This window comes from Chiloscyllium punctatum, chromosome 4, assembly GCF_047496795.1.
Source record: "Chiloscyllium punctatum isolate Juve2018m chromosome 4, sChiPun1.3, whole genome shotgun sequence".
NCBI classification, from domain to species: Eukaryota; Metazoa; Chordata; class Chondrichthyes; order Orectolobiformes; family Hemiscylliidae; genus Chiloscyllium; species Chiloscyllium punctatum.
The window spans coordinates 13730258-13745079 of record NC_092742.1 but is presented as its reverse complement, the minus strand read 5'-3'; the positions used below and the strand labels follow the sequence as shown (position 1 = coordinate 13745079).

Sequence of the window (14822 nt, the reverse complement as noted above, 5' to 3'; positions counted from 1 at the left end):
GATGCTGGAGATTAGAGTCAAGGGTGTGATGTTGGAAAAGCACAGCTGGTCAGGCAGCATCCAAGGAGCAGGAAAAATCGACGTTTCAGGCAAAAGCCCTTCATCTGGGGTCACTCCTGATGAAAGACTTTTGGCCGAAACGTCGATTTTCCTGCTCCCTGGATGCTGCCTGACCTGCTGTGCTAATCTTAAACTCTGAAAATGTGGTGCTGGAAAAGCGCAGCAGGTCAGGCAGCATCCAAGGAGCAGGAGAATCGACGTTTCGGGCATGAGCCCTTCTTCAGAATCTTAAACTCTGTCATTGTTACTCCTGTAATCACTTTCTTCCCAGGAAAGATGAGTGAAACAACTCAATTTTGAACAATGTCACTTCCAGATTTCAACAGATATTAATATAGCAGATAGCTTCAAGGCTGAATGGGGCACTTAGGTTAAAAATAAAGAGTTGCTGATAAAAAAATTGCCTTTGGACAAAGAGTATAGGTTTGAAGAATTATCATTGCAGTTCTGTAGATGGGTTCAGACAGAAAATTAACCAGGCAACAATAAAGAAATAAAACTGTTACACAGCTATTCTTCAGATCATAAAGATGTCTCAAAACAATTCCAGCTTCATTAATTGTATTTAAAATATTGCTGTCGAAAAAAAGATTAACTGTTGAATTTTTTTGTTTTGCACTTTTTTAATTAAACAGAAACCTGTGGTTTCGCTGATGGCACATCTCAATCAGAGTCGACTTGTTTTCAATTTAACCAAAAGCTGTTCCTTTGTGTTCCTTCAACCAATCAATCAGCCCACTGTCCCTCAACCAATCAATCAGCAGACTGTCCCTCAACCAATCAATCAGCCCACTGTCCCTCAACCAATCAATCAGCCCACTGTCCCTCAACCAATCAATCGGCCCACTGTCTCTCAACCAATCAATCAGCCCACTGTCCCTCAACCAACCAATCAGCACACTGTCCCTCAAGCTGCAGGAATTGCTGTTTCCTTTGAAATGTGGTATCCTTCTGAATCTGTCCTGATGAAAACAATAGTGTAGATGTACATTCTGTACTAGTAGGTGACTTCAGTCATTATGGTGATGTAGGAAACATGGTGACAAGTTTCATACAGCAAGGTCCCATGCAAAGAGCTAACAGTCAGCTGGGGAATTAAATAACCTGTTTTAACGACGTTGGTTTTTAAAATTATTTTTGGGCATGTGAGCATCACTGCTAAGCCTGAAATAACTTCCCACCCATAATTGCTCTGGGATTGAGGGGCTTGCTAGACCATATCAGAGTTGAGAGTGTGGTGCTGGAAAAGCACAGCAGGTCAGGCAGCATCCGAGAAGCAGGAAAATCGACGTTTTGGGCTGGGGCCCTTCATTGGGAATGAGGCTGGGAGCCTTGGGGGTGGAGAGATAAATAGGAGGGGGTGGGCCTGGGGAGAAGGTAGCTGAGAGTGCAATAGGTGGTTGGACGTGGGGGTAAAGGTGATAGGTCAGAGGGGAGGATGGAGCGGATTGGTGGGAAGGAAGATTGACGGATGGATCATGAGGGCAGTGCTGAGCTGGAAGGTTAGAACTGGAGTAAGGTGGGGGGAGGGGAAATGAGGAAACTGGTGAAGTCCACATTGATGCCCTAGGGTTGAAGGGTCCCGAGGTGGAAGATAAGGTGTTCTTCTTCCAGACGTCGGGTGGTGAGGGAGCGGCGATGGAGGAGGCCCAGGACCTGCATGTCCTTGGCAGAGTTGGAGGGGGCATTGAAATGTTTGGCCATGGGTCGGTAGGGTTGATTGGTGTGGGTGTCCCAGAGATATTCTCTGAAGCGCTCTGTGAGAAGGCATCCAGTCTCCCCAATATAGAGGACACCGCATCGGGAGCAACGGATACAATAAATGACATGTGTGGAAGTGCAGGTGAAACTTTGATGGATGTGGAAGGCTCCTTTGGGGCCTTGGACAGAGGTAAGGAGGTGTTGTGGGCGTAGGTTTTACAATTCCTGTGGTGGCAGGGGAAGTTGCCAGGAGGAGAGGCTGGCTTGTTAGGGGGCATGGACCTGAATGGGGGAGTCATGGAGGGAACGGTCTTTGTGGAAAGTGGATAGGGATGGGGAGGGAAATTTATCCCTGGTGGTGGGGTCCATTTGTAGGTGATGGAAATATTGGCAGATGATGCAATTTATGCGGAGGTTGGTGGGGAAGATGAGGACCAGGGGGGTTCTGTCCTTGTTGCAGTTGGAGGGGTGGGGTTCGAGGGCGGAGGTGCAGGATGTGGATGAGATGCATTGGAGGGGAGCTTCAACCACATGGGAGGGGGAATTTTGGTCCTTAAAGTAGGAGGCCATCTGGTGCGTTCTGTGGTAGAACTGGTCCTCCTGGGAGCAGATGCGGCAGAGGCAGAGGAATTGGGAATACGAGATGGCATTTTTGCAGGAGGTAGGGTGGGAGGAGGTGTAATCCAGGTAGATGTGAGAGTCGGTGGGTTTGTAAAAAATGTCAGTGCTGAGTTGGTTCTCTTGGATGGAGATGGAGAGGTCAAGGAAGAGGAGGGAGATGTCAGAGATGGTCCAGTGAATTTAAGGCGGGGGTGGAATGCGTTGGTGAAGTTGATGAACTGTTCAACCTTCTCATGGGAGCACAAGGTGGCGTTGATGTAGTCATCAATGTAGCGGAGGAAGAGATGGGGACTGGAGCCTCGAGTACCCAACAGTAACTTTACCCTCCCCACCCATGACGTCACGTCTGCTCCCATTAACTTAACCATAAGCACCACTTCTGTCTCCTTTGTAAGCCCCTCCTTTGGTGACATCACTATTGACCCCTAAAACATGCCCACTCAAGCCACTGTCTCCGCCCCCATTGCAAACTCCAGCCCCACGCCAGGTCCTAGCCCCCAGCCCACCTCCAACTCTAGCCCCACTCCAGGTCCTCGCTCCCATCCCTGCTATGTCTTCACCCTTCCCCCAGACCTCCCCTCACTGAGGACGAATGTTTAGTCCAAAATGAAGGCCTCACCTTTATCCCTCTATGGTCCCAGATTAATGAGTTCGACACACGCTGCGACCTTGAACGTTTCTTCCACCGCCTCCTCCTCCATGCCTATGTTTACAACCAAGACTCCTGCCCTCCCACTGAGGACCCCTTCTCCCACCTCCAACACACCCCATCCACCTGGGCACCCCATGCTGGCCTGCTACCTGCCCTTGACCTCTTCATTTCCAACTGCCACCATGACATCAACTGCCTCAACCTATCCACACCCCCCCTACTCCAACCTCTCACCCTCACAATGCACAGCCCTCCACTCCCTCTGCTCCAATCCCAACCTCACCATCAAACCAGCGGATAAAGGGGGTACAGTGGTAGTTTGGTGCACAGACCTCTACACTGCTGAAGCCAGGTGCCAACTCGATGTCACCTCCTCCTATCACCCCTTTGACCATGACCCCACCCCCCATCACCAAACCATCATCTCCCAGACCATACACAACCTCATCACCTCAGGGGATTTCCCACCACAGTTCCAACCTCATAGTTTAGGAACCCTGCACTGCCTGATTCTACCTCCTAACCTAGATCCAAGAGTCTGACTACCCCAGCCCACCCATTGCCTAAGCCTGCTCCTGCCCCACCGAACTCATCACCACCTACCTCAATACTGTCCTATATCCCTTCATCCAGGAACTTCCCACATACGTTCGGGACACTACCCACACCATCCACCTGCTCCAAGACTTCCGTTTCACCAGCCCCCAACGCCTCAACTTCACCATGGACATCCAGTCCCTCTACACGGCCATCTGTCCTGACCAGGGCCTCCTAGCCCTCTGTTTCTTCCTCTCCCGACGTCCCCACTAGTACCCTTCCATTGACACTCTTATCCATTTGGCTAAAATGGTCCTCACCCTCAACAATTTCTTCTTCCAATCCCCCCACTTCCTCAGGACAAAAGGGGCAGTCATGGGCACCCGCATGGGCCCCAGCTATGCCTGTCTCTTTGTCAGCTACGTAGAACAGTCCATCTTCCAGAGTTACACCGGCACCCCTTCCCGCCTCTTCCTCTGTGACATTGATGACTGCATCGACACCACCTCATACTCCCATGAGGAGGTTGAACAATTCATCAACTTCACCAACACACCACCAAACATCAATCCTCTTGCATCTTGGAACCTACAATCCATTGCTAGCTATGAACATTTTTCAAAATTCCCTCATGAAAGTTACTATTGAATCTTCTTTCATACAGTTCATACAAGATCAGAAGTTGCTTCTGAAAAGGATAATCTCATCTTCTCTCTGGTTCTTTTGGCAATTATCGGTTTCCACATTTATCAGAAACAAAAAGCTCGGCTAATCAAGAGAATGCCCAGAGAAAACAAAGGCTGCACCTTGTCAGCCGACCATCTTCTACAAAGTGGAGCAGCTACACCACACCAGGTGATGCTTAATATGTAGTTGATAGTGGGGTGCAGGAAATGACTCTCCTGCTCCTCGGATGCTGCCCTGACCTGCTATGCTTTTCCAGCACCACACTATCGACTCTGATCTCCAGCATCTGCAGTCCTCACTTTCTCCTGGTTGATGCTTAATACATAGATGAGTTGAGCACCACGGTCTCAGCCGTTGCTTTTTGAGCATTGCCAATAGTTACCACCCTCCTGCCAGTCTCTTTGTCAAAACATTTCAAAAGATTCCACAGTTTCGTTTTCCACTTGAGGCTTTTTAATCACTGACTGATGAATGGAGATTCCTGAAGAGAACTGCTTGGCTTTTGTACTGACATACTGCATATACACAATTCAAGCAGCTGCCGGTCTCCAGTGACTACAACAAGCTTGGGCTTTCTGAAAGTACACAGTAAATAAATTGTATAATTTTAAGTTTTTGTTTTAACTATGGTGGCACAGTGATAGGACAGCTGCCTCACAGTGCCAGGCACTCAGACTTGAATCCAGCTTTGGGCGACTGTCTGTGTGGAGTTTGCATGCTCTTCCTGTTTTTTTTTAAGATTCCCTACAGTGTGGAAACAGGCCCGTTGGCCCAACAAGTCCACACCGATCCTCCGAAGAGTAACCCACCCAGAGCTATTTCCCTCTGACTAATGCATCTAACAATATTAGCATGGCCTGGCCTGCACATCTTTGGATTGTGGGAGGAAACCAGAGCACCCGGAGGAAACCAATACAGACACGGGGAGAATGTACAAACTCCGCACAATCACCCGAGACTGGAATTGAACCTGGGACCCTGGTGCTGTGAGACAGCAATGCTAACCACTGAACCACAGTGCTGCTATTTCTTTATGGGTTTCCACCAGTTTCCTCCCACAGTCAAAGATGTGCAGGTTAGGTGGATTGGCCAAATTAAATTGCCCCGTAGTATTCAGGGATATGCAGTCTAGGTGAGTTTGCTATGGAAAATGTAGGGTTATGGGATAGGGTGTGGATCTGGGTGGGATGGTCTTTGGAGGATCGGTGCAGACTTGTTGGGCCAAATGGTCTCTATCTGAATGGTAGAGATTTTATGATTCTATCTTCCAACAAGAGTTCATTGTTTGGTCTCAAGTAATAGATATTTAGCACACAAGTATATGTTTCAATTAATAGGAAATGTGATCTGAATGCTGGTCTTTGAACGGAGTCCCAGATAACATCAGGTTTTTCTCCCTTTAGGATGCAACACTTCACCTTTAATGCTTCTGAACCTGAACTAATTCCTGAAACAATTCACCACAGATGGCTTTTGATTATTATTAGCTGGTTCAGTACTAACCTGTATTCAGTGATGAGGTAAAACTGATAGCTCACTGACCTGAAATGTGAGCTCTGTTTCCTTCTTCACAGATGCTGCGAAACTTACTGAGTGTTTTCAGCATTTTCTGTTATTATTATTTAAGATTGTATCTGATTTCTGTCAGAAATAGTCTGATGGTTGAATGAACAATTAATTTGTTTTCTCCCACAGTCCAAAAATGTGCAGATTAGGTGAATTGGCCATGCTCAATTGCCCATAGTGTTAGGTGAAGGAGTAAATGTAGGGGAATGGGTCTGGGTGGGTTACTCTTCGGCGGGTCACTGTGGGTTACTCTTCGGCGGGTCAGTGTGGACTTGTTGGGCCAAAGGGCCTGTTTCCATACTGTAAGTAATCTAAATAAACAATTGATCTTTGCTCTTTAATAAAAGTGTTGGCATTTTCACAAACACCATAATCCCAGAAGTATACACATTACTTTTTATGTATACTGAATATAACACAAATCAAAGATGGTGAATATTTTGTCTTTCTGAACACGAGACCTTCAGTTTGCTGATGGCCTTCTAACAAAGGTTGCTTTGATTGCATTATCTACTAAAGAAAAAGCTGTTCAGAGTGAAGCAGGCATGCTGCAGCCCAAACTAAATGCTAGAAAATCCAAATATTTATTTAAAAATATAAACAAGTACCATATTATGTGAAAGCTACAACATGAAACACTTCAAGCAGGTAAAAGTGCAAATGTCTCAGTGCACATATTCTATTGGACAGCCTAACTTTGATATTTTTAAGATTGAAAAAACTAATGTGATCAAACAAAAACTCGTATTTGTATCACACTTTTTAATGTAGTAAATATCGCCAGGTGCTTCAAGGGAATGTGAACAGGCAAAATTTGAAACCCGAACAGGCAAAGAGATGTTAAATCCTAATGGCAAAGCTGGTTATGAAGGATAACATAAAAACAGACAGGAAGAAGCAAGATAGAGGGCTAGTGGGTTTCAGGAGGGAATTTCAGAGTTTAGGGCCTAGATGGTCAAAAGGCATACTTACTGAGTCACCATCATCTTACCAGACCATAGGGGGCTGCTCTCTCATTACAGAAAGATGTAACTGGTGGTGATTTAACCTGAGGGCAACCAGACCTCGAGTGAGGAAAGAAGTTGAGAAGGAGAGTCCTTCACGGTAACCTCAAAGCAGTGATAGGAATTGAACCCACACTGTTGGCTGTACACACCAACAATCTAGCCAACTGAGCTAAACCGATCCCTGGCATACTTATGAATGGCGGAGCAAATGAATTTGTGGATTGACAAGTGGCCAGATTTGGAGGAACCAAGATCCAGGGAGTTCTAGGTTTGAAATAAAATGTTCAATGTAAGATGAGAAAAATGTGAAATTTTAAAACAAAATCAGGTAAATCATAAGATTCCCCCAAGTTGGGAGGGATTTCAAATTTAATTTGAAAAATGTCCGGAAAGAGTCTAGGTAGAGCACCTTAGGTGAAGGGCTCCTTTCTTTAACTGAATAGATTCGACTACTTCATGAAACATTTTATAGAAAAGGTATTTCATTCACATTGATTAGCAGTTTTGGGCTTTATCATATAGGATGAAATAGAATAAAGGTACAGCAAAAAAATGCAGGCACTTCTTTCAGAATGGATTTGATTGTTGGTTTTCTCAAGTCGAAATGCTCTTCATTCTGTACCTTTTAAACTTGTTTCACTGTGGTACTCAAGTCTAAAAAAAATTCCCTCTTTCCAACTTCCAAAAATATTATCCTCGACTTACGTGAAGCAGCAACACAAGGCATTTGCATTATGGTTTCATTAGTTAAATACTAATTTTATGACTCAAGGGTGATAATAAAGAAAACAAAATAGGCAGAATGGAAAACGTCCTCCAGTGATTGTCCACAGGGTTCAGTGTTGGGTCCCTTGTTGGCTGTTGCACATATTAATAATTTGGATTTAAATGTTGAGGAAAATTTGCACATTAGACAAAAATTGGATGTGTAGTTGATAGTCAAGAGGATAGCTTTTTTTATTAACTTGTGGGATGTGGATGTCACCGACCGGCATTTATTACTCATCCCTAGGTGCCCTTGAGAATGTGGCGGTGAGCTACCTTTTTAAACTGTTGCAAATGTATGTGCTGTAGGTTGACCCACAATGCCTTTGGGAAGGGAATTCCCAGACTTAGACCCAACGACAGCAAAGGACCAGCGATATAAACTTGCAGGTGATGGTGTTCCCATGCATCTGCTGCTGTTGTGCTTCTAGGTGGTGAGTTTGGAAGATGCCAAGGAACTTTGGTGAATTTCTGCAATGCATCTTGTGATTATACACACTATTACTGAGCATCGACGATGGAGGGAATAGATGCTTGTGGATGCAATGCCAATCATATGGGCTGCTTTGCCCTGGTTGACATCAAACTTCTTGAATATCATTGGAGCTGCAACCATATAGTCAAGTGGGGTGTATGCCATCACACTCTTGATTTGTGACTTGTAGATGATGCATAGGCTTAGGGAAGTCAGGAAGTGAGTGATTGCTAGCCTCTGACTTGCTCTTGGAGCCACTGTGTTTATGTTTTCTGGTCAATGGTAACACTAAGGATGTTGATAGTGGGGGATGCAATGATGGTACCACTGAATGTCAAGGGACAGTAATTAGACTGACTTTTATTGGAGATGGTCATTACCTGGCATTTGTGTGACACAAATGTTATTTGCCACTTGCCAATTCAAAAGTAGATATTGTTGTCTAGATCTTGTTGCATTTGAACATGGATCAGTATCTGAGGAGTCATGAATGGTGCTGCACATTTTGTAATCATCAGTGAACATCCGCACTCCTGATCTTATGATGGATTGATTGATAAAGCAGCTGAAGATGGTTGGGCCTTGGACACTATCCTGAGGAACTTCTGCAGAGATGTCGTGGAGCTGAGATGACGGACCTCCAATAACCAAAATCATATTATTATTTGCCAGATATGACTCCAACGGGAGGAAAATTTGCCCCAATACACATGTATTCCAGTTTTGCTAGGGGTCATTGATACCACACTCGGGTCAAATGCAGCTTTAATGTTAAGCTGTCTCACGTCTGGAATTTAGCTCCTTTGTTCATGTTTTGACAAATAAATTTAAAGCTGCAGGAATGTGAATTAATGCATGTGGGGAAAGCAAACAAACCAAGGAAATACACAACAAAAAAGGATATTGAGAGGGGTAGAGGAAATGAGAGAGTCACACAGCATGTAAACATACTCTTCAGCCTAACTCATCCATGCTGACCAGTTTTCCTGAACTGAACTAGTTCCATTTGCCTGCACTTGACCCATATCCCTCTAAACCTTTCCTATCCATGTAACCGTCCAAATGTCTTCTAAATGTTGCAATTGTACCTGCTTCAACCACTATCTCTGGCAGCTCATTCCATATACACAGACAACCCTGTGTCTGAAAAAGTTGCCTCACAGGTACCCTTTTAAATCTTCCCCACTCACCTTAAACCATGCCCTCTAATTTTGGACTCCCCTACCCCAGGTAAAAGAACTTAGCTATTCACCTTATCTATGATTTGGAGATGCCGGTGTTGGACTAGAGTATACAAAGTTAAAAATCACAACACCAGGTTTCAGTCCAACAGGTTTAATTGGAAGCACACTAGCTTTCGGGAGCACTGCTCCTTCATCTAGTCACCTGATGAAGGAGCAATGCTCCAAAAGCTAGTGTGCTTCCAATTAAACCTGTTGGACTATAACCTGGTGTTGTGATTTTTAACTTAGATAAGGTGTACAATGTCCTTCATGATTTTATAAACCTCTAAGGTCACCCCTCAGCCTCCTTTGCTCCAGGGGGAAAAACTCCCAGCCTATCCAGCCTCTCCTTGTAATTCAAACCTTCCAGTCTCAGTAATATCCTTGTAAATCTTCTTTTGCACCTTTTCCAATTTAACACCCTTACTCTAGCAGGGTGACCAGAACTGTATACAGTACTCTTCACACGCAGAGTCATAGACAACTGTTAGATGACATCTAAACTGCTATACTCACTGCTCTAACTGATGAAGCCAAGCGTGCCAAATGTCTTCTTCACCACCCTACCTACCAATGATGTCACTTTCAAGGAACTATGTACCCGCATCCCTAGTTCTCTGCTCAACAACACCCCCTACTATTAACTGCATAAGTCCTGCCTCGTTTGTCTTTCCAAAATGCAATACCTCACATTTATCTGAATTAAACTCCATCTGCATTCCTTGGCCGATGGGCTGAGTTGAACAAGATCTTGCTGTAATCTTAGATAACCTTCTTCACTATTCACTATACCATAAATTTTGGTGTCATCTGTAAACTTACTAATCATATGTCCTATATTCTCATTCAAATCATTTATATAAATGATGAACAATAGTGGACCCAGCCCAGTAGGTCCTTGCAGCACATTGATCTCAGACCTTCAGTCTAAACAACAACCTTCTACCACCATGTTCTTTCTTCTATTTCAAGCCAATTTTGTATCCAACTGACTCTTGGAGTGCATGTCCTCATTTTCTGAAGATGTCAGGACAATTTGATAAGATTGTAATAGATGGAATATTTTACTTTATTTGATGAAAGTATAGAATACAAAAGCAGATGTCATGCTGGAACTGTATAAATACATTGGTTAAGGCACAGCTGGAATTCTGCATACAGTTCAGGCCATAAGAGGAAGGCATAATTGTTGTGGGAAGAGTACAGAGGAGATTTACAAGAATTACCAAGGCTTGTGGAAATATTGGATATGCTAAGGTTATTTATCTTAGCATACAGGAGGCGGAGGGGTGAGTTAAATGAAGTGTATTAAATAGGGGGCCTTGATCGAGCAGTCAGGAAAGTCCTGCTCCTCTGAGTGGTTTCTCAAGGGATGGATTTAGCAGCTATTCAATCCCCACAGTGATCTTTCACCACTCATTTGTTTGTCCAACTGTTCAGCTCTCTCTTTGGACTCGTATCTCTCCCTTTCGTTTATTCTCCCCACCCGATCTTCTGTACAATTACCATCAGTTCTGAAAAAAAGGGTCACTCGACCTGAAACGTTAACCCTGATTTCTCTCCAAATGATGCTGCCAGACCTACTCAGCTTTTCCAGAAATTTCAGTTTTGATTTTGTTTCTGATTTCCAGCATCTGCAATTCAGTTTTTTCATGGATTTAAGACGATTGATAGAAATAGAGGGGAAACAAGGAAAATCCTTTTCACCCAGAGAGTAGATGGTGGCTGGAATTTGGCACAGCAGATTCAATAGGCTGAATGGCCTAGTTATGCTTATCTAATGGCTTGGTGATGGGAGGCAAAAACCTATGGCTTGTTTAAAAAGGAATCTGGATCTGCACCTGAAGTGTAACTTGCAAAGATATGTACCAGGTTCTAAAGGTGCGATAAGAATGGGCAGCGAGGTAAATTTCAGCTGGATGACTTGATGAACTGAGTAACCTCTTTCCATGCCATAATTTTTCTATGATTGTAAATCTTTCTTTTGCTTCTGATTAAGGATTACTATCTCATAATAGCCTAAAGTACAGATAATGCTTTTAGGTAACTGTCTGCAGCTCATTATGTTTTGACAATGAAACAGTTGAGTTGCAAATCACTTCCACTAAATAATGCACACAACCAGTTTGGTCTCACTCAGCAACACTATACTTAAAAATAAAAATATTTGCAAAGGGAAAAGATGCTATATAAGTACACATTTATTTCTGATGCCTGCGCATATAATACATTTTGTTTCAAGGCTCAAAAAAAAGATTTAGTTTTAAACATTCTGGCTTTGCACTCATACTAATCACAGCATTTCTTCTTGAATAAATGCATGCCCTTGGGTTCTCAATATCCTTCCAGTTTTCAGAATATACACACTATAATCATGAAAAAAAGTATAAACAAACTATGATATGTTAAAAGTTTCCTTTAGGTCTTGCATACTTAACATCCTGTCAATTATGCCCTATTGTTACAAAGGTATCACATCACAGGACTCCGAAGCCACCTGGCTCAGATATCTGTGTTGATGTATTGTGAGAGTTATCTTTATCTATATAATAGACACATTTTTGATCAATAAGGGAATCAAGGGTTACTGAGGAAAGGGAAGAAATGAAGCTGAGGATCATCAGACCAGCCATTATTTCATTAAATGGCGCAGCAGCTTCAATGGGCTGAATAGCCTAGTCATGCTGATTTTATGATCTATCCAATCAATTCCAGTAACCAAATCCCACATCCAAACACATTTCTCTTTTTCAAATATATCTAATTCCTTTTGAAAGTTAGAGCGCATCAGATTCCACAATCTATTCCAGATCATAATTCTCTGTGGAAAGACAAGACATTTTCTCAGGCTCTTTGGCTAATTTTCATAACTCTGCATCTTCTAGTCACCTGGTCTGCTGCCTGTGGAAACATTATCTGTCAAAATCAAACCTCTCTTCAACCTCCTATTAACCTTCTCTGCTCAAAAGAACAATACACGTTTTTCTAGCCTCTCCACATAATTGAAGTTTCAACTTCCTGATATTTTTCTAATAAATCTCCCTTGCACGAACTAAAAGATTTAATATCCTTCCTCCAATTCTTTGTGCAATTCAAATAGAAAAGTTTTGCAATATTAGTATTTTGTTAACATTACCAATACTTGTTCAGCAACATTATTTTAGTCAAGCTATCTGATGATGCCTGCTGTGACACTTGCAGCAATGTCTAATCTGAGGAATCTGTACTCAATACAGAAATATTAGATACAAACTTCTGTTGCATTTTCCTCCTTCTTACCCTTGTACTACCTTCACCTTTGCATTCTTGTACAATTCACCTTCCAGCCTAGGCATACTAATTTACAGTTTAGATCCATAATTATCTCCCATTTCTGTTTTTTCCTTTTTGCTCTATTATATAAATGTTTATCTCACATCCTAGTACTGAGCTATGTATTATAATTTGATTTTTAAAATTTAATAGAATGATAAAGATTCAATTTTTGTCCAAAGATATCGTAATTGCGGAAGTTATGGAGATTTAGCAACAATCGACAAAGTCCTTATGTAATTGTTTCCTGTTGATATTATTGATTGATTGTGTTTTCCACAGAAACTGGCAACTTTCTAGACTTGCATAATTTATGAGTTAGGATACCGAGTGGTTCAAAATGAATTTCACAAATGACGCAAATTTGAGCAGATTCTTTTCTTTGCTGTGCCAAAGATGCTAAGGCTAATTATAGCCTTGATGCCAGAAGTGAGATCAACAAATTCACCTCAGGCTGGGGCTTGAACCAGTACTCCTAGTCAGTATGACAGTCAGAATGTCTATCTAACTAAGAAATCAGTGTTGAATTGAAATAGAATATTAGCAATAAAATAATTGTTTGCAGCTCTGCAAAACATTTAATTTTCAAGTACAGGACCTCATTGTTCCAAAGACTATTCATTTTTAAAAAAAGACAATCATCTCTCAGCAGATCAAAGGAATGAACCAGTGCATCTTTAAATTTAAACATTTTCATTTCAGACCCATTTGAAAAAGTATCCATTAACAAACCTCAATCTCAGATACACACTGAACAGGAAGGCAAGGGCAAAGAGAGCTCCTGAATGCAAATGTGAGATGATTCTTGTCTTCTACCCCCAAAGAAATGGGAAAACAACAAAATAAAAGATCAATATTTTCCCTAAAATATGACTTGTATTCCCCACATTTCCCAACTTTGTTTAAGTTTCTGAGTATGCACAAGATTAAAAATAATCAGTTATGCGTTATTTAGTGAGAATGACCGTAAAATCTGTACAGAGGAATTGAATCCACACTTGTTCTGTCATCCAGGTTCTTAACTGCTCCTGTCGCGGTATCTTGGCCCAATCAAATTCATAAAATACTGAATTCAAAATTCTCTTCAGTGCTTGAAACTTGTATAATAGCAGCATTGTGCTATTTGATATATAGACGGGTTGATTTTCCATTCTAAAAGTACTAAGTCGATTATCTTGCTTCTGAATTTAGAGGGTTTCATTGCTGAACGCACTCATTTGGATGATCGGTTTCCATACCGTCCACATTTGCAGCCTGAATCTTTTTCTGTTCCATTTCCACCTGAACAAAATTGAAATAGAAGTATCAATGCAGATGACATTAGTGCTGCTTGTAAAATTATTCCAGAATAAAATCACATTGCACAACTGCCATAGTAAAAGAACAACATGATGACTTCTATCTTTGCCAAATAAGAAAACAAACCATACCAGTTTTAAAATCAATAATTCTAATGTGGATGGGTGTATGTGGAGAGGGATCTGGGTGTATGTGTGGAAGTTATTGAAAGGTCAGATTGAGAATGCAGTTAATAAACCATATGAGGATCCTAGGTTTTATCAATACGGACAGAGTAGGTTATGTTGAACTTGTGAAGAAGTTTGGTCTCAACTGGAATTGCTTCCAATCGGGGCATTACACTTAAGGAAAGATGTAAAGGCATTAGAGTGCAGAAAAGAATCATAAAGCATGTTCCAGGGATGAGGAACTTCAGTAATGTGGATGGATTGGAGAATTTGGTACTGTCTTCCTTGTAACAGAGTGTGTGTTGAGGACAGATTTATTGAAGGTATTCAAATATCAGGAGTCTGCATAGGGCAGAGATGAAGAAACTGGTCCCACTATTGGAAGTATTGAGAATGAGAGGGCACAGGTTTAAGGTAATTAGCAACAAAAGTAATGAAGACATGAGGATAAAAGTTTTCACACAGCAACTGGCATTTGCTGCATGACGTGTGGTGGAGATAGTTTCAGTTGAGATATTCAAGATGGAATTAAATTATCTGCAAAGGAAAAGTATGCAGAGTTACAAAGAGAAGCTGGAAAATTGCACTGTTCATTTGGAGAACTGAAGCAGATAAGATGGGTGAATTGCTTTCTTCTGTGTTGTAACAATTTTGTGATTCTGTAATGCTCTGTAAAAGGTGGATATTTTCATGAATAGATTTGACTTATTTTGTAACTAATCCCATTTGTTGCAAGATTGTAGTTTGAAA

The 14822-nt window shown here is 42.1% G+C and overlaps 1 protein-coding gene across 2 annotated transcripts in view; it reads right to left on the bottom strand.

Moving 5' to 3' along the window:
* Positions 1-11477: 11477 nt before the first annotated feature.
* Positions 11478-14822, bottom strand: part of ston2 (stonin 2) — a 134145-nt gene continuing 130800 nt past the window's right edge. For both annotated transcript variants that reach the window (XM_072568109.1, XM_072568110.1), the window contains one exon: positions 11478-13887. In XM_072568109.1, coding sequence (XP_072424210.1) covers positions 13804-13887 — 84 coding nt within the window. In that variant the 3' untranslated portion in view covers positions 11478-13803. The remainder of the gene's footprint in view (positions 13888-14822) is intronic.